The following is a 20,952-nucleotide window of genomic DNA, read 5'->3' on the forward strand; positions in this document are numbered from 1 at the left end:
GTACTGTGTTTTATTTTATTTTCGTTCTTTGTCCTTCACTTTGTCTCCCCAATAAGCATTTGCCACACACTACCTGGATGAGTTGCGTGGACAAACGCCCCACCGGATCAGGCGTTTCGCAAGTAGAAAACAGCGCAATTCAAGGAAGATAAAGAATGACCAAACAGGACCAGCGCTGACTAACCATCAAGTGAGTTTATTTTTGCTGCACAAATATATACGCATTCTGGAAAGGGGAAACAAGGGGGAGTGGGAGAAGGTTTTTCTAACTCATGCGCACATACTCTGATTTGTCAAAAAACGTGGGTTGGGGGGGGGGGGAAGGGGGGGGGAACCGTAAATATTTCCCGAAGCACAAGTTTTGGTTGACTTCCCTTTAACATACAAGCTGCACTAGAAAAAAAAATGTATGTGGTACACTGGCGCTATTATTATTATCATTTTTTGTGTTCGATTATAACACCAAATAACTGGATCAAAGCCCATACACAAGTTATTGGTTGCAGGCAACGTTTGTTGCAGGCACTTCGGGAAGAGCAAAAATTCATACTAGAAAAACAAAAAAAGACGTGCGGGGAGTTAAGTCGAGCCCAACACATAGTAAAACATGACTGAGAGGAAGATGGGACGGGGGAGGGGGAGGGGGAGAGAGAGAGAGAGAGAAAGAGAGATCGAAGTGCTTACCATGCAGACGAAAAGAAAGCTTACGGCTGTACGCTCCCACTGAATTTCGATTCCTTGTCCATTTGGCCGAGCAATTATGTCATTTCTGAGACTATAAACTCTTGACGAGCTCCAGTACTTTCTTTTTTTACATTGGGGATATTTAGAGACATACGGAATTACCTTTTTTTCATTGCTTTTTTTTTTTCACTTCGCTTATCTCGCCCGGATGTCGCTACAAATGAGCTTCACGCACAGTTATCTGTATTCTGTACATATGTAGAGTAATGTGCTGTGTACGGAGGCAGAGGCGTCGTTTGAGGAGGGGGGGGTGCTTGTACCCCCTCCTGGGTCGCTGCATAGCTTGTTCGAGACTGAAATGCATAGGCGTGCGCACGAGGGGGGCACGGGGGGCGCCCTCCCCTAATTATCTACGGGGGGGGGTGCAAAGTCTGCCCCACATGTTCACTCAGTTATGGTCACGCAGGTTTTTTGACCACAACAATGAGAAAATTACTTCGTGCACCTTTCGACGACCCCCCCCCCCCTCCTCCCCAATAACCCATGCCTCTGTACTAACTGCCTCGACTATGCACGCAGCCAAAGCGATGTCAGCACACGTGCGCATTGTTTTACGCCGTTTACGAGACAAATATCCTGCCAAGTTTTCTCGCGCGCGAAATTCCAGGAGGTGGGAGAGCTTGAATACTGATGAGATGCTTAGCATAGACGTCGCCGTCTCCCGACGGCAACGTCAAACACTGGCGGATGACGGTGAAGCCGCGGCCCCGTACTCCGTCGCCTCGCCGAGAGATGGACGTAGCATCGCGGTAACGATTAGTGTCCCTGTTTGTATGCTCCCGCAAGGAGCACACGCAGGTGGGCACACTCGGTGCGCAGCTAAGGGTTCTCAATGGGGGGGGGGGGGGGGCAATTTACACCACAGCCTCCCCCCCCCCCCCCACCCGTTGTTCTAGTCCTGCTAAGGAACACAATCCTCGCAATGGATGCAAAAGTGAAAATGAAGCGATCATGTGCTTCTCGCAACGGCCTGCCTTTGGTCCCCGAATTCCCAGGAGGTAAATATTGGAAGTACACAGTTCTTGGAATGCAACATCGGGGGTCCTCTATCATCATTATATTGCCAAAACCTGCGTGGCCGTAACCCTGAACTATACACAGGACATGTCCGACCGTGTAATAGCTATTTGGTAAACACGCCCCCTCCCCTTAGATGATTACGGGGGGAAAGGGGGGGGGGTCCCTCTTGCCACCTCCCCCCGGTGCACATACCTATGCGTTAGCATATACAGGGACACTTATTTACGATGACTACTGCAGACGCATTGCCACGTCCGGCGCCGGATATGAAGAGCTTTATTAGCTTCTTCGATACCTACATTGCCTTGGGTTCTCTTGTATATCGGTTCGGATTGTCTCCTACACCCGTTGATTTGCGTTGGCGATAAAAATTCAGAACTCCCTCATATTTTTTTTTTTTTTGACAACAACAATTATGGTATGTGCTTGTCTGAAACGCTATTATACGAACATTCGCATATGAAGGCAACTTCGCTCCATTAATTGTTTCTCCAGCATAATAATAATAATAATAATAATAATAATAATAATAATAATAATAATAATAATAATAATAATAATAATAATAATAATAATAATAATAATAATAATACATCTTACGTGTACTGTCATCATGAAGATCACTTATTAGCATTTAATATAAGCGGTGTCGAACGACTCTGCAACCACGATTATGGCACATGCTTACGCTTGAAACATTAATTAACGTATTTCCTTGAGTAGGTTTCTTGGTAGCGCCTTGTTAGGTTATCATGACGCACTTTTGTTCTGACATATAAGCAATCAAATGAGACGCCCAGTAAGCAAATTAACTTCGTAATCCAAGGGCGTTGGATCTGTAGCATAGCAGAGTGGTCGACTGGGCGTGGTAATTCATGATCGTATACGTTTACTGCACAAACGGAAAACAAGGAAGGACGATAGACATACTGCGCCTGTCTGCGTGCTTATCTGTCGTGCGTCTGTCTGTTCTGTGCACCTGAGACTACACCACAGGGGTGGCCAGAGGTAGGGGAAGGAAGGTGCGAAAATTTGCACTTTGTCTCAGTGGCGTAGGCAGAAATTTTTTTGGCGTGGGGCACCTCCTTGATTTAAAATGGGGTCTGGCCAGATAAGTGAGGTCGAATGTCATTTTGCGCTCTGTATCCCATGGGAAAGAAAAAAAGTTCGGGGGGGGGGGGGGCGGTGTGCCACCCCCTGGCTACGCCACTGGTTTGTCTGTGTATATACAAACGCAAGTATTCAATTTCGATTCTTTCTTTTTTTTGGGGGGGGGGGGATGGTATCAGAAAATGCGGAGAGGGTGGATGAGTGCCTGTCTGTAAAGTGGGGGAAGGGGAGTGGTTTGGTCTGGAACCATTCTTTCTGTGGGGGGGGGGGGGGGGGGGGTGTCCGGATCCTTCTGGGAGGATGTTGGGGTGTGCGCAAAAATCCCTGGGTAATATTTATTTTCTTAGGTTGTGGTGCGTTATTGCATCTCCAGATTCGAGTCACTGTGGCCGGCAATAGAACCCGCGCCCTAGAGGAGCGCAACGCCATGTACGCAAAGGCTCGCTGAACCGTGCGGCAAGCAGTATATAGGCATGGCGGCGTCTTCGCTACATCCTGCTACAACGCTTGAGGATCATCGAAGCCCATACCGCACAACGATTGTTTCACCGAAGGTTGCAACGTACGCATACGCGTTCTTGTAGATTAGTCGAGAATGCGACAGGAAAAAAAAAATTATGTCTGGTACGAGGACCGACATCGTAGCAGACGAGATAGCGCGAGAAAGGATTCATAAGAGAGAGTCACAGCGAGAACAAAAAAAAAAAAAAAAAGCACAGGAGACGAGGAAAATATAGGCACGTCCCGAACGACGGGTGTATGCCGACACCGCGACTACTTTCGTCACGGAAGCGAGCCGAGGAGGCTGAAAAAGAAGAAAAAAAAAAAAGCGTCAAGAGAACGACATGACGAAATGTCGGCGGGCACCAAAACACTCATCATATCCATTCTGAGAACAGACAAAGAGACAAGCACGTGAACCCGGTCGATCATCCGTGCTGCTTGTTCTTTTATCTTTTCTTTTTTAGGAAACATGAGAGCGGTGTCACAACAAACATATGACGACCCAAGACTCATATGGATGCCGCAAGCCAACGATAAACACAAGAAAAGAAGCGAAGAACAGTCACCGAGGAGTCGGAATACCACGCGGAACCCCGACCTCCCGCCATGTACTGGGCAAGTGCCAACCTGGCTCAGGCAATAGCCGCGGCAAAAAAGGCAATGTCCTGTAACGAACGCTCTAGAGTTAAAGGCGCGAGCTAGCTGGAACTTTTATTTATTTATCTATTTATTTATGTTATTCTTTTAAGCGAATTAAGCTTGTAATTGCCTCACAACGTTCTCCCGGACGTAAAAATACAAGAATTCGCATTTAACGTTGCCAATAAAAGAACAGAGTGACTTACCCTCCGGAATTGCCACAATATAACTCAGCCTCTGTTTAATTCAGCGTTGCTAAAGTATTTGGAATCCTGTAACTTTCAGTAACGACTTTGCTTTGTTCGTTGTTTACTCTTGTCATAACGTTTGCCTTGTTACAGTGTTTCACGAATTACTGTACCATAGCACTGTACGAACCACCTGCAATGATCCTTTCTCTGCAAAAATTGTGTTCTGTTTTATGTCGCTGGATATGACCGACACTATGATAATAATATATGCTGTTTTACGTGCCAAAACCCCGATGGGATAATGAGGCACGGCTTAGTGGAGGGCTCCGGAAACCTCGACCATCTGGTGTTTCTGTAAACGTACACTGACATCGCACAGAAGACGGGCCTCTAACTTTCCGCCTCCATCGAAATGCGACCGCCGCGACCGTGATCGAACCCGCGACCTTCGGGTCAGCAGACGAGCACAGTAACCACTGTACCACCAACGTAGCACCGAGACGTATACAATGATTTGTTATTTGTTTCGTGTATGTAGGCGTGTTCGTTTTTGTTAATCCCAAATTAGTCTATATTTCACAAGCCTGGCCCGAGTAGAAAAAGAAAACAAAGAATGAATTTTCACTTCTCCCTTCGTTACATACCTGCTGCGAATTTCAGACGCCAGTGATTTCGATTGTGCTGGTTTATTTTAATGTTTGATGGCGCTATAAATAGCATAAATAAATAGGTGTTTCGTAGGCAGTGATTCGCGAAAACGTGGCAGAAGATGCGCAAGCACTAAGCCCCGCCACGCACACGCGTACAAAATAAGGTTCTTACGCCAGTTCCTAAGATCAGTCAATCGTAATGAACCATAAGCGAAGGCGGCCCGCCGCTAATGACAGACAGCTCTTCACGACAGGAAATCTTCGCAAATCCCGCCGGCTGCTTTGAACGCGCAACAGATGTGAAATTATTACGAGGAATCGCATATACAAATGAGCGCATACGCTTTCGTAATTACAAACCGGGTAACGATGTTGGCAGAGGTTTTAATAGCAAATAGATGGACAAAGAGACGTAAAGGAGAGGGCGCATACAATACGCGCTGATTATACGCAGTCGGCTATAGCTAGACATGTGGGGAAAGGCTAACGGAAAGGGGAGTGAATGGAGAGGGCGTAGCCGCGTCGAGTGCGTTAAACGATCTCGATGTTGGCTGATTTCCTCCTCACCCTTTCCTCCTCCTCGCTTCTACGTCATCGCGCCAGACTCCCGACGTGTCTGCCGGCATCTTTTTTTTTTTTTTTTGCTCATTTTTTCGAGACGCGCTCTTTTTCCGCCGGGGGGTTGGCTGGCGCTACGGAAGCCGGCGGTCATCTAAAACAAGCCCCCACACTGCAGACGGCTTTCGCAGCACACGCAAGCGAGGAGCTCCGTCAGACAGGCAACACCGGCGTAGCTCGTCGTCTGCTTACGAACACGTATATTTTAGAAGAAGAAGCTACGGATAGGAACAGACATCATGGGCAGCAACAGCGCATTCGACGTCGATCACAAACTGGACTACGAAAGGCTGCATTTCGACACAAACGCCATCCACGCGGGACAGGAGCCGGATCAATGGACTTCGCGCGCCGTCGTGCCACCCATCTCCCTGGCCACCACGTTCAAGCAGCGGGCGCCGGCCGAACCTTTCGTGAGTACACCCCGATTTCGCGCGTACCGAACCACGTGTCACGTCTCTTGGAGCGGAGCACGGTAGTTCAAAACTCGTGAAATTTAGGATTAGCCACGCATAAAGGCCTGAGGACTAGTGTTTCGAAGATGTGCGTCCCAATTTCACACGTAATGCTACGCAGACCAACTATAATCCATAACGTACCAAAATTCGTTGCTGGGCTCGTTGGTTCAACATTTTAATTACTGGATAGCGCGGATTCGATAGAGCGGATGGTGCTTGTCCTGTGCATCAGTGTTCTTTCCCTGTCCTATGTTGAATCTGCGCTATAAAGTGTTTAGCATCATCTAACAGACGTCCAGCCAAGACGTCATGTAGACCTCTATCTTTGTCTATAGATGCACGCGGGAAGTAGTGTTCCTTGAATACATAAGTTTACCTTAGATATTACATTAAATTACATGACACATAAGTTGAACAAATAAGTTTGCGTCGGTTGGGAGGTACACCCACGCTCCCTTCAAAAAACGCTTAGAGCCAGTAGGGACAGCTGGAACCTATAGCCACACGAAGAAGTAATGATATGCGCGCAGGTAATGACATTAAGCTTTAAGATTGCTCTCGATACGAGTTTTCAAAGCCATCCGTCAACTCCCCCGCTTACGTTCAAAGCAGCTGCACGGTTTGTCGTCTGCTTCGCGCCACAACGAACCCTGACGTTTACAATACGTCGTCATCTGGGTTCTTTTATACCTGTGCTTTTTCATGTGAGTGTGGCAATCCGCCGAGATGAATTACTGTCGCGGGCGCTGTGGACCGAAATGAGTAACTGTACGACAGAGGCTGATGCAAGGATGGGGCAAAACAAGAAAAACAAAACAAAAAAGAGCCTTTGCATCAGGTGTAACGTGTCAGGCAACAGCCGCTCCTGCATCACGGCGTCACGCCATGCATGAGGAAACGCCACGTGTTGCCCACGCCGAAACGCGCGCTGTTTCAAAATATAGTGCGGTCGACACGACGCGTGCTTGTAGGGGCCGTCGACCTCGACTCCGTCGGGCTGACGGCGATAAAATACTATAGGACGGCAACCACACTCCGACGGAGAAAGCGAACGCGGCTGATACTGCTGGTCGTGTTTCGCGTATCCGGCGCCGTGTACGAAGCACTGTCGTGATTACACGGCTACACGTAAGGGTATGGCTTAGCGGCTACCGGCGTTACACCGATATGTCTGATACACAGCGTTTCATATAGTATGAAGTTCTGTGCGCTGATATGAGCACGAGGGTGCGGGCATAGGCGTGCGCACAGGGGGGCGGCCGCCCCCCCCCCCTAATCACCTAAGAGGGGAGGCGCAAAATCTGCCCTGTACATTGACCCTTCTAGTCACCTACGAGGAGGGGGGGGGCGCAAAATCTGCCCCATACATTGACTTAGTAGGGGGGGGGGGCGCTGCGATTAACCTTTGCCCCCCCCCCCCCCTTATGGGGAACCCTGCGCACGCCTATGGATGCGGGTTCGATTTCCCGTACACGCGGACGGCGCCCTCATTCAGATGTGGTTTGCGAAACGCAACGTTTACAGTCTAGATCATACTTATCTAGAGCGGTCGAGCGCGTGGCTGTGGACGCTGTCTCCGTACGAAGCTGCTACCTCGCATTAGCTGCAATCTCCAATTCGTGCTTGAATTATAGCGCAAACTAGGACCTAGCATTCGATATGACTACGTTTGGTATCATTGCGGCGTCGGTCCCTGCACATCTTTGCGAAAAAATGGCGGCTGAAGCGGCCGCCTGGCCGCCCTAGAAAAGTGTCATTCGGGCTGTGCTAGCAACAGAAACCGCGTGCGTTGTACTCGTAGTATCCAAGTGACGTCACGAATCCTTCATCTCATCGTGCTGGTAGTGCGAACTTGCGGATTCATGCGACGTCAGTGAACCATATATAACCTTCACTGGCGTAAATTTTCAATTCTGAATGTATATATATGCACGCAAGCACGTACATACATAAAATATATTGGCTGAACTCCCCCCCCCCCTGCCCCCCCCCCCCAAAAAAAAAGAACATGCTGGCTACGCAAGTGATAAGCTTAGGATAGGAAAAACTGTTTAGCCTGAAACATAATTACGAAATATTTCTCTATGCGTATGGCACTATATACGCGTTTCGCGCATTTAAAAGTGCCACAGCTTGGCCATCGATGCCCCAAGACGATCCGGTGCACACCTGGCGTGAGCACAGAATACTAGTGATTTCATGCGAATAAGGGCTTCAAAAGGTTTAAAATAAACTTGTGAAACTGCCAGCATCTCTTTTTCTTTTGTTTTATGCGCATATAAAGGTGGCCACAGTAGTTCACAAATGAATGCATGCGAACCCGTGTGCTATCCAATCATCGACGTTCGTTAAGAAAAAAAAATCCTTACAAACAAAAGTCAGCAATAAACGTTGTGCTCGGTTGGAAAGGCCTACTCTCTGCGAGTTACTGGGACAACCATCTATTAGGAGCGCAATTTCTTCTTGCTGAGCACCCTTTCCTTTTTTTTTTTTTTGCCATACACTGTAACAGAACAAAAAAAAATTCCTTTGACTTGTTTTATTATTATTATTATTATTATTATTATTATTATTATTATTATTATTATTATTATTATTATTATTATTATTATTATTATTATTATTATCACAGAGTAGGTATGCGCAGCAGTTGACGAATGAATTCATTCCAGCACGCTATCGAACGATCGACGCTAGACGAAATATTTAAAAGCAAAACAAATGGAGGAACAAAACCCAGCGGTAAACATTACTGAGCTGAAGGACGTATGCATGCCTGCGAGTCTCAGACGATGAGTATCTCACAAAGGCGCGTCGCCGCTCCATTTTATCTGGACTAAAAATTTAGGGCTGTCGCGCCTCACTGTGCAGTGCGACGATCTTCGAATGACGAGCTGCTTTTGTTTTAGCGACAGCTTTATACGGGCATTCCAGGAATGACAGATCGATCCGTGATTGGAGAAATGAAACAACGCAGCAACGGAGACAGAGCGCGCGGCTTGGCATGCGACGTCACAGCAATAACCACGTATGCGCGACAGATGACGTCTCTATGAATTATACGGGCAAGGACAAACACGAAAGCGAGCGAACGCAAGAGCCTATACGCATAGAAAAAAACCCAGAAATAACTACGGCAACTTTGCACTAGTAGTGCCAAGCCTGAAGGAAGAGCGCATCTTGGTGGCCTTCCTTGTTTCTGTTTATTTTTTTTTCTTCTTTCTTCTCCCTGTTTCTTGTATCTGTTTTTCTGTACCCGTTGCTTACTATTTCTTTCTTTCGCTGTCTATTTCTTTTTCTTTCTCGCTCTTTCTATCTTTATTTCTCTTTCTTCTCTCTCTCTCTCTGCTTCTTTCTTTCTTTGTTTCTCTTCATAATTTTCTTTCCTTCTCGTTCGGTGTTGCTCTCTGCTCTTGCTATTTCTTTTTCTATGTCTTTTCGAGTCTTACTATCTTTTTATGTCTTTATTCCCTTTATTTCTCTGTATTTTTCTCTTTCTATCTCTCTCTCTCCTACCTTCTCTCTATTTTCTCTTGCTTTTTTCATTATCTCTCTTTCTCTCTCTCTTTCACGCGTTTCACGTGCTCCGCTTCGGCGAGCAGAGTTTTCGTGTAACGCTCGCTCGCACCTGCTGTACTCAGTGGTCCATGGGGCTCGCCCAATTCTTGCGGCGCATACTCCCCTGTGTATTTTTTTTTTTCTGCGGACTCCAATGTTCTTGCGGCCAGCTCCGCTGTTGAAAAGTCGAGTCGAAAAGGAATTCAGACCACGTCTGCGCGTGTCATGTGCTTAATTATTTTTTATTTTCTACTTATTTCGTAGTGCGAAACATTCTATGTGCGAAGTAAACTGGGGTTACAGGGGTGGTCGAAAGCTCCCAGGCCGCGCTGCCATACAGGATTACATGGGAGATCGGCCTTGGAACTTTTGACCGCCCCTGTACATACAGAGCCATTGCGATAAGTGCGAGGTCTTACGTTGCGGTGCGATGTTTACTATAGTGCGCATCGCAAATTGTAGAACATGATACCGAAGGGACGCGTGGATCTGAACGAGAAAAGAAAAGATACACCACTGTAATTATTTTTTACGGGTCTACAATTTCCTGCTGTCACGCCCTCGAGCAATGCGGGACGCTCCGACAGCAACAAGTTAAGCTATAACAAAAAACAACAAAAAAGCGACAGGAAAGAATGTAAACATTAAGCGCCTACCTCGCCCGCATTTTTGTAAGTACGAACGACATCGAGCGCAGGTGGTCGTACAGTGCTCGTTTTTATGTTTGTGTGTGTGGGTGTTCTTTTTTAATCCAGCCTTCGTACAAGCACACAAACAGCGAGTTCCTCACATTGCAACGTAAAGAAGAACTGAACTGAACTGAACTTTATTTGGTCCTGATAAGAGCGAGTCAGAGCTCGTCCGCGGGCCGCGTGGGCTCTCTGGACAGCCCGAAGTTGGTCGTCCTCTTGGGGACTGGTGAAGAGTGGTCCATTCTTCTTCAGTGGCTGGAGACGCTGCAGCCGCGCGCAGCATGGGGCATTGCCACAGCATATGTTGTGGCAATGCCCCATGCTTTTTCTTCACTTAGAAGAAAATTAAAACGTGCGCGGCTACGTCAAATCGCATTTGAGATCAAATGAACAGGGCGACATACAGGGACCGTATACCGAGACGACCACTTTCGAAGACGTCAGTTATGAGTGCGCGCTGATTGGCTGGCATTGGCGTAGCCAGGAAGGGGGGGGGGAGGCAGGGGGAGGGGTTCAACCCTCCATTCCCACCTACCCAACAATTTTTTTCAATTTTGTATGTGTATATATAGACGCACACATATAAACGCACACACTAACATACATAAAAGGTGGTTAAACACCCCCTCCTTCCCCGGCCTTCTCCCGTAAAAAAAAATTCTGGCTTCATCCCTGTTGGCTGGTACAGAGAAAAAAGAGCAGCTTGTCCGTTATTGGACACGCGAGATTATACGTCACGGGAAGTGATCGACACTGACGCCAAAAGCGATCGTCTCAGAATTCGGCTCCATGGTTCTCGGTGGCGGAACCATTCCGACCGAAGCGGGGGGCTCGAATGAACGAAAAAATATACAAAATACAAAATCGCAAAATTCATCTACTGCAGCCTAGGCAGGGTGCTAGACCGCAGTAGACGAACACTAGATTACAGCAAGACAAGCTAGAGGTGGCCACTTGGTCGCCGTCCCACTTCAAGGGGAGTGACAATAGAGATAATTATCATCAGCCTCTTCTTTTCATCTTTATCTCTTCTTCTTCTGTTGGTTGTATACCCATCTGACTGGACATCCGTTATTCTGGACATCCGTTACATTCCACCAGATTGTGAAATTCTGTAATTACGGCGTTTCCTTTTTATTATTTTTTTAAACCATCTATCAGACAGGTCGTATATAGCAGGTACACTGCATGGGACCAATCGGATGGCCCGTTTATATAGGGCCCCTAGGGTCAATGAGAGCTAAGAAGACGTTCAATTCGGCAACGTGGCGAAATTGGACAATTAGGATATATAGCGCCCTCCGTGTCCACCCGTTGCAAATGGGCTGGCCACCACTATACATCGTCATTAAGCGCAGGAGGAGGAGCGAACGCATTAGATAAATAACAATAAGCTTCCATCATGTGGGATGGCAGCTTCCGAAACTTAAGTACCGTGTTTGCTGGTTTGTTTCGTGCACTCCTTCTTCGAACGTGGACGTGATTAAACCTCGACAGTAGAGGCAACGACATCTGCTAACGATTCGAAGAGACCGACAACAGCAAAATATATTCACATTTCGAAAGAGGGAGATAGACTGGCGATATCACAGCATATCTAGTTATAGATACATTCATTGAAGGTAGATATAGAGACATTAAACATATCTCCATATATAGAAAGGTATAGAACAGATGGGTGCTAAATATAGGGGTATAGAAAGGCATAATGAAGTATATCTGAATATCTGCATAGATAGCGATAAATACAGGTCAGAAACATCTCAGCACGCCTATAGGGACAGTGATTATAGACAGATGTATAAATGTTTTGTTAGAACGCCCTTAAATTAACCCTTCTAATATAACACGCCACGGGGCAAGAACCGAACGACGGGATGTCTGGCCGGTCAAGGGCTTCGCGTGCGTTCTCACGATAAAAGACGTCGAGTATCGTCTCGCCCATTATCGGCGTCTGAGCACAGCCGCGAGATCTTCCGGCATAACCACGAGAGGCGAAATGATACGAAGTCACCCCATGACCGCCCGGCGTAAACAACGGCCGGAGTGTGTTGTTGACAGCATGATAGGAGTAGTAGTCCCCGTGTGATACAGGACATGGAGGTGCACACTAATAATTTCAGTTGAAAACATCACTGTGTACATCCTTATAGGTGTACAAAAGGTGCTTCATAATGAAGTGATGTAACCAGAAACTACATTTCAGAATCGGCGTCCAGATTGTAGTCATCTCGGAGATAGATATCGACATGTTCTTGGAATCCTGATGCCAAACCTCCTTCAGAAATGACCCGTAAATGAGATATGGGAAAAGTTTTCTTTCAAATGGTAATGTTTGCTGACAATTTGTGTGTATATATATGCATACAAATTGTCCGCAAACGTTACCATTTGAAAGAAAACCTTTTCCATACCTCATATGCGGGTCATTTCTGTAGGAGATTTGGCACCAGGATTCCAAGAACATCTCCAAGATGACTACAATCTGGACACAGATTCTGAAATGTACTTTTTGTTTCGCGGTTATGTTTCAACACATGGTGACCACATGAGGTGCCTCACGAAAACAATGCTTTAGACCAGTCATGCCTGTGTAGCTCACGAATATATTAAAAAAAAGAAGTGGGACGAAGACAGTCATGTGCCGGCCGCGTGTTTGGACCCCTGCTATAGAGGCCCGTGTACTGTGCGATATCAGTGCGTGTTATAAACGCCAGATGGTCAAAATCTACGGAGCCCTCCGCTACGGTGTGCTCCATTATCATATTGTGATTTTGGCACGTAAAGTCCCAACAACTGTTATTATTATACGGTGGCACAGTGGTTACGGTGCTCGGCTGCTTACACGAAAAACGCGAGTTCCATCCCGGCCGCGGCGGTCGCATTTCGATAAAAGCGAAATGCTAGACGCCCGTGCACTGTGGTGGTCGAAATTACACGGAGCCCTCCAATACGGCGTCCCTCATAATCATATCTCGGTCTCTGCTACGTAAAACCCGTAAATTGTTAGGAACGTAAGTCGCTAATGCAGGTTAACTTAACCCCTTCTACTGCCGTTCCAAGAAAATATGTGCAAAGTGTTAACACAGAAGACGCTGACGCCCAGACGCATCCAATTCTCGAGCAGGGCTCGGCCAATTGCGTGACCGACAATGTGACGTTCCAGGTCGATTGTTGCGCGCCGATGTTGTCACAAGAGTAGCGAGCTGATTACTGGGGTCGAACCGTGGTCAAATTCGTGATGACGTCAAAGGCGGATATACGCTCTTGTGAAAGCGGTTAAGGCACGAACGAGGGCACTGCGATGCCGAACTGCCCTTGAACGATAACCTCGGCAATCGGGTTCAGTAAGCGGGTACTGATGATGAAATATTAGGCAATATCGCACAATTGAAACCTGTTCCTTGGTTTCCAGGCAGCACGCGCGAGAGGGATTTGACTTACGATTACACCCTTCAAGGCAAGCGCCTATTTCGATCGTTTAAAACTCAGCTGCCCCGCATTTCTCGCACTCAGTGATCATGCTTAAGACATAACAGACACTATATAGATAGTACGCGTAACCATATTCGTTCTAGATTCAGTTTTGCCAAGTTTACAGAAGGTTGACTTCAAGAGATAACATGGTATCTGTACCGCAACATCAGATATATGGTAACACTAACCATTGTGTTTAACTCTTACACTTAGAATGTGCATATCTATAACCACTTGAAAGATACGCTGATGCAAAAACATCGTTAAAGGCAGCGAAAAAAGTAAAGCGCCTACATGACAACAGAAAGCAAACATCCAGCTGTTTGCGTAGGTTATATTTCGTCACACTAAAAAAACTTCGCAGAAACATTTTCAACCTTATAGTTTGGTGCAGTCATATATCTGCTTCGATATACGTTCGATACGTTTTAAATGTGACAGTTTCGTGCAGTCATTTTGCTTTTGATGCGCACGCTATCTTAGTATGCATAAATGTATTACATGTAACGCCCGGAACAACGCTTGTGTATGTACGCCTGACCAAGCGTTTCTTTCTGTAAGGGAAAATCCATATGTACAGTACCAAGCTATGTATACAAAGAAACCAATACGGATGCAAGGAAATCCATAAGATACAAGAAAATCCGTATGCGTCCTGATCCGGGGTATATGTCCAGGATCAGGACGAATTTTTCGTCGTCTGGGAAGCTTTGAAAAACATACGGATTTCCTTGAAGCCTCGCGCCTATGCAAACGAGTACACGACAATTTTTCCCTTTGACGAAACTTAATTACCGGACCTTGCTGTCATCCACGGAACTGACTATGCCCTTCTTTCCTTTTCCATCACTCTTTTTTTTTATTTTTCCCTCCGCTCATTACTACAGCGTCATCCAATCAGTAGGCACAAACTAAGCGGCGAGCTGTCATGGCGGTACCGGATTTATGGCCCGCTTTGAACGCAAAAGACCGTCGCGCCATCCGTTCTGATGCCAGCCCCTTGACATTATAACTGCCATCTCGACTCTGCCTTCGACGTCAGACCGTTCGTCATGTTCAAACGGTGCCGTAGCTCCAGCTTTTGTACTGACAGAGTGCTTAAAGGCAAGCAGAACCACGGTAGAGGGGGCAGCTTACAACGGGTGAAACGCGAAAAGCACACATGCTTGTCAAGGGAATATATCACACGCAGTGTATATGGCAAGCGTCAAGCACTGCAATTTACATCTTCCCGTTTACCATCGCTAAAAAAAAAAGAGGAATAAAGTCAGGAGCCCTTGCCCTAGGGGCACTTTCTTTTTCTTTTCTTTCTTTTTTTTTATCGCATTGCATAATGCCTTCTCCTAACTATTTCCTTCATTTATGCCGGTAATTGGACCGTCATGCACGTGCTTAGCAGCGCAAAACTTCTGTTGCTACAGGCAACAACAACGGTCCCACGTTCATATTCGGACAACAATGAGATGTGGCAACGCGAAATGACAAGTCACTTCGATAAAAGATCAGATTGCCACATCGGAGACGGCTGATCGATCACCGACAAGCACACGATCGAGAGAGCATCAATTATTGGAAAAAGGGGCGTACAAATACCGGCATGTGACGGGCGCGCCTTCTATGGCCGTATTTGTGTACACTGCCGGCGTTTCTCGCGTACTATGCCGCCATCGCCACCGAAATCTAACTCGTAACAAGCTTCGCTTGCAAAAAGCGAGCGAATGGTTTGAATATCCACACGCGACTGAAGCGCCAAAACAAAGCCTAGCGATGCGAAGAAACAAAATTGGGGTGACGAGATAGGCATTCGTCATGACGTCTGGAATTTCTCATCACGACGCAAGTGATCTGTAATCTTAAACGAGTCCAAGTACGCATGCGCTGCATGCTATGAACAATAAGGGATGAAGCATACGCGTGCGCGGCGTTTTTGATACTTCAGTGTAACAGCGCACAACAAAAGAACCGGACTGATAGGGCAGAAACGACACACACGCTTGTTCTGTGTGTCGTTTCTCCTCCTATCAGTCTTGTTTTTTTTTTGTTTTTGTGCGCTGTTACACTGAAGTACGAACCGATACCAACTCGCCCAGGTTGCCATCTTACTGCGTTTTTAATGTCGCCTCATTTGTTCGTCCCCGTGGCGGCCGATGTGGACGTCACTATAAGGAGACAAATAAGCGCTCGTAGCGCCCTCTCGTCAGTGCAGGGTGCCTATATATAAGCATTAACGACGAAGAACAATTGGTTAGCCGCAATCCAACCTATAGCCCAACCTAATCTTTTCGTTTTTACGTCGTAATAGCAACATTACTCTGTTATTTGCCCTAAAATGTATGATGTTGCACCTAACTAGTAATGACGTTTTATAGATGAAGAAAAAAAAAAACACCAGTTGATAACGCTGATACGTATGTTTATCCCAGAAAAGCGATTATATCTCTTTGTCATGAATCTAAACAGGAATCAACACATAAAAGAAATTACTGGTCTTCGAGTAAAAGAAAAAATAACGACGCTACTTGATCGGCAGTAACCGTAACAGGTTACTTTGTTGAGACTAACAGGGTTACTTGTTCACTAATATATAAGTAACCAACTGTAACACTATTACTTTTGTGCTCTAGACAATTTTACATAAGACACATAGGTGCTGCCACATTGAGCTGTTTCTGTTTTTTTCTTTTTATAACATCGCGGCCTGAAATTAGGAAGACCCGCCACGCGCTGGTCTATAGTGGTTATGGTGCTCGATTGCAGACCCGAAGGTCGTGGAATCGAATCCCGGCCGCGGGCCGGATTTTCGATGGAGGCAAAAATGCTTGAGGTCCGTATACTTAGATTTAGGTGCACGTTAAAGAACTCCAGGTGGTCGAAATTTCCGGAGCCCTCCACTACGGCTCCCCTCATTATCATATCGTGGTTTTGGAGACGTTAAACCCCGACAATTACATTATTATGAAATTAACGAAGTCATGAAACGTCGAAAGCACCAACCCAACCATTTTCATGTGTATGCGTCTACCGTAGCACTGTTTTAGTTGTTAATCATACAAAACGGCACGGCTACAGCCCAACATGACTGTCCTGCTGTTTTGACAGGTATTTTAAACCCCCACAATCTCGTTTTGATTAAGGTCCTTCGCTCATTCCGCGAATGCTCGACAGGTTGTACACACCGTCAGGACGTCAGGGCCGTAACTAAGATGGTGTTGAGGGGGTTCTGACACCCCCCGAAATGTTCTCATGCTTTAACTTTTCGAGTGATACTAAAATACTTGCATGCATTCACAGCGACCACCAGTTGCCAAAGTTAGCCGTTCTACACCCCCCCCCCCCCCCGAAAAAATTCCTGGGTACGGCCGCGGCGGACGTACTAACTGCGCACGAAGCGTGATCACGCCATTTTCGTTGCGACAACATGGCGTTCATTGACAACATGGGTTAATTGTTCACTATAAGCAACCAGCCGTAATGCTATTACTTTCGTGCTATAGTAACGTGTCCACGACTGCGCGGAATGCAGAGGCGCTCTCGCGCGCTTGGCATCATGGCGCACGTTAAAGAATCGTAATACATCTGCGGCGAGATTCGCATCCCGCCCTGCTGTTTTGACAGACGTTATAAACCCTCACAATCTCGTTTAGATTTAGGTCCTTCGCTCATTCCGCGACCGCCCGGCAGGTGGTACGCGCTTATCGCCGCCATTCGCATTCCAGAAGATCGCAAATACATGCGCGGACGGAAGAGCTGCGCACGTAAGTGTGATCACGCCCTTTTCGTTGCAACAACATGGCGTTCCTCTGTCTACATGTAATGACCGGTTACAAGACAAGACGCCGGGGCCTCGCATGCACCTGAACATGTAATTTGGGTAAGGAAACGGGAAATAAAAAAACTCAAGATGCTATAGGTTTCCGCGTACGCCCGCGTCCACTTGTCGGCTATTTGCGCACTCCCGCGAGTCACCGTCACGGCACTTGAAGGTGCTTAGAAGAATTTAAAAAATAAAAAGTTTAAGAATGTTGACATTTACATAGGCGTGCTCCATTAGGGGGAGAGGGGGGGGGGGGTCAAAGTTTCATTACACCCCCGCCCCCCTACCCTCTCTTACTGGTCGAGTACAAAGAAAACAAGATTCACAGTGGATGCGAAAGCGAGAATGGAGCGATGACGTAGCTTTCCGAGGATAACGGTGGGAATGCAACATCAGGGATTCTCGGCCGCCATTATCGTCAAATACCTTCATGAACATAACGGTCTACACTTTAAAAATGACGAGACAAGTCTGACTGAGTAAAGGAGGGGGGGGGGGACTTGGCGCCCCCCTTCGATAATTAAGGGGAGCTCACCCGCCACCTCCCATTGCCCCCCTCGTGCGCACGCCTGTATACGTTGAGCAGGCTTTCTGCATGCAAACAAGTGTAACTTGAGGGAATACGCAACGCAGGGCACGCTGGGATCACGTGCTCACTTTCAATATGGCGCTTATCCACAGCCATTCGACCAATGGCACGCGGCTAATCATGCCGAGAAAACCAGCCGGTTTATATCACGTTTTTAACAAATTCCAGCACGTTACAGCCTTACGGAAAGCGTAGACCCAATTACTCATTAAAACTGAAGTGACCAATCGATCAAGCTATGCCGCGCAAAGGCAATTCGCCAACTGCGGCGTTTTTTTTTTTTTCCTTCGTCGTGTTTTCCACACTTTGGCATTCCATTAAAAGGAGTAATTTAAAAGGAGTAATCCTGTATGGCTTCATCATCTGTCGGTTCCACGTGCTATGTCGTTGCAATTATACTTTCCAGTCAATATCTTGCCGATTCGAAATCGGACAAACCTGTGCACTATCATCATAATTATCAGAGCACCAGTTTTTGATTTTTGCAGAAAGCGGCCTCTGTGATCCTGCACCTCTCGGGTGGTGGAATCACGGAGGACGCGTGCTTACATCGACATAAAAAATTCGGCAGCATGTTACACTCTCTGTAACACTTGAAGGCGAAAGACTGCGTCACACTTGGCAATGCATTGAGTTATACAATCGGGAAACAGACTACTTTAAAGACATATAAGGAGCCGAAGTGTAAGAGACACGAGTTAACTTGACATCCTCAGTCGATTTAAATGTTCCTACCCCCTCCACTGAAGCTTTCTGCACCTGACGGGGTACTGCACTACCTCCAGTATCGGGCCACCTTTAACCATCACGTGCTACGTGATGCCAAAAGGCAGGAAACGAGTGTTCCACACTCGCCGCCATGGCCGCGATCGGCGCTGACTAACACTCCTATGTTTAAATGCACACATAAACCCTATAAAGTGGACGAGGGGACGACCGCCGCCGTAGCTCAGGGGTAAAGCATCGGACGCGTTATTCGAAGGTCGCAGGTTCGGTCCCTGCCGGCGGCAAGTTATCTTTTCGTCCACTTTACTTTCTTCACATTTATATCCCAATTATTACAAATAACACCCCCTACACCTTTCTTGGCATTGTAGTCTGTTAGTTCTCATTAATATTGTGTCTAACAGAGAAAAACGAGCCCTTAAAAGTCATTTTCCTTCAATATCGTTATGAGGCACCTTACTTCAATATCGACCCTGTGTGAGACCATGTGCAGTCCGCGATCTTTTCTTCTTTTTTTTTTCTAAATTTGGTTGACATTGTGATTAGACTGTCTCGGGAAAGGTCATTTCACTGCAGATCGAGTGTGTCATATATATATATATATATATATATATATATATATATATATATATATATATATATATATATATATATATATATATATATTTTTTTTTTTCGAAAGAATATTCCTGGCTATTGGTTTAATTATATGAAAGAAAACTTGTCACAGTGAAAAACATAACAACATTTATTCTGAGCTTTCGGCCGGGGACCGGCCTTTATCAAAGAATGCATTCGTACATGGCGTACGGGTTTAAGTACAGATTTTGTCAATACATAGATGTGGACACACCATCGTGATTCGTTGGACCATGACATGGGAGGGGCCAGAACAACAACAACAGCAAACAAATCCCAGGGAGAGAGCGACACGCATACAAGGTGACATACACAGCATTGCAATCTGTGAAGAGTAGAGTATAGGCGGGGTCAGAACATACACAAAATAAATAACAAACAGCGAAACGAACCTACGTGTGTGGTTCGGAACGAGAGGCGGAAGGAAAAAAAAAGAAAAAAAAAACGGGGGGGGGGGGACAAAGATGCGAACGCACTTACCACGCTAAATGGGGAGGCCCATCAACTACGGGACAAAAGGAGAATACGCTCACGGACGCCGGATGTGCAGCACGCGATATATATATATATATATATATATATATATATATATATATCGCCACGCGTGTGTCGTCGACCTACTGGCGAATATATGTGTTCGTAGATTAGCTGCGCAGCCGTTCGTATAAAGTCACGGGGCTAAGTTGATCTCCGGCTATCAAGTGCACAACAGACGCGCGTCGGTCGGCTGCCGGGGCCGACGTACTTGCTGTATTCTCTCTGTCTTTTTTCGTTACTCCAAGTTGTCGGGCTCGCTACATGTAGCGCGATAGCACCGGAGCTGGTTGCTCAACTGTGTCATGACGCGGTGTTATCGACCCCCACTGTGGAGACGAGCGAGCAAGTGTTTGCTTGTATATCGCTTCTGGACTGTAGACACGAGTCTACCCAGCAGAGTTTAACGAGCAGCTTTGTGTTCGGCATGGATGAGAGCTCTTGGAGATGATTATACTCTCTTAGGAGAGTCGTGACTCTCAAAAAGATATGTTAACGCGTATCTTTGAAGAGAGTTGTACAGTATGTAGCTAGTCAGGACTCCTCAGAAAGACTATTACTTACTCCTTTTTCGCAGCGAAGCTGTCTTAGTCTACCCTGTGCCGTCGTCGTCGTCTTCGTAGTAGTAGTAGTAGTAGTACACTCTAAGAAAAAAAGGTGTCCTTTGACCCTTCTTTTGTACATGTGAGAATCACATGTGCAGCACTCATTTAGAGAGGCACATTGACTCTCTTTAGGGGTGTCGTGGGATGTATGACTCCCTTTAGAAAGGCACAATGACTCTCTTTAGGAGAGTCGTGGGACGCACGACTTCCCAGAAGAGAGTCAATGTGAGTATCTAAAGAGAGTGCTACACGTGTGACTCTCACATGTATAAAAGAAGAGTCAAATGACGCGCTTTTTTCTTAGTGTAGTAGTAGTAGCAGTAGCAGGAGGTGTCACGCAGGTCACGTGACCAGGTGGGGCAGTGAGTAAAGAAATAAATCAAA

The 20,952-nt window shown here is 46.5% G+C and overlaps 1 protein-coding gene across 1 annotated transcript in view; it reads left to right on the forward strand.

Annotated features, from left to right (window-relative positions):
- Positions 1–5,602: 5,602 nt before the first annotated feature.
- LOC119405062 (cystathionine gamma-lyase) overlaps positions 5,603–20,952 on the forward strand; it is a 43,043-nt gene continuing 27,693 nt past the window's right edge. The window contains exon 1 of the mRNA XM_037671823.2: positions 5,603–5,889. Within this exon, the coding sequence (XP_037527751.1) occupies positions 5,716–5,889 (174 nt within the window). The 5' untranslated portion in view covers positions 5,603–5,715. The remainder of the gene's footprint in view (positions 5,890–20,952) is intronic.

Source organism: Rhipicephalus sanguineus, chromosome 9 (assembly GCF_013339695.2).
Source record: "Rhipicephalus sanguineus isolate Rsan-2018 chromosome 9, BIME_Rsan_1.4, whole genome shotgun sequence".
In the NCBI taxonomy this organism is placed as follows: Eukaryota; Metazoa; Arthropoda; class Arachnida; order Ixodida; family Ixodidae; genus Rhipicephalus; species Rhipicephalus sanguineus.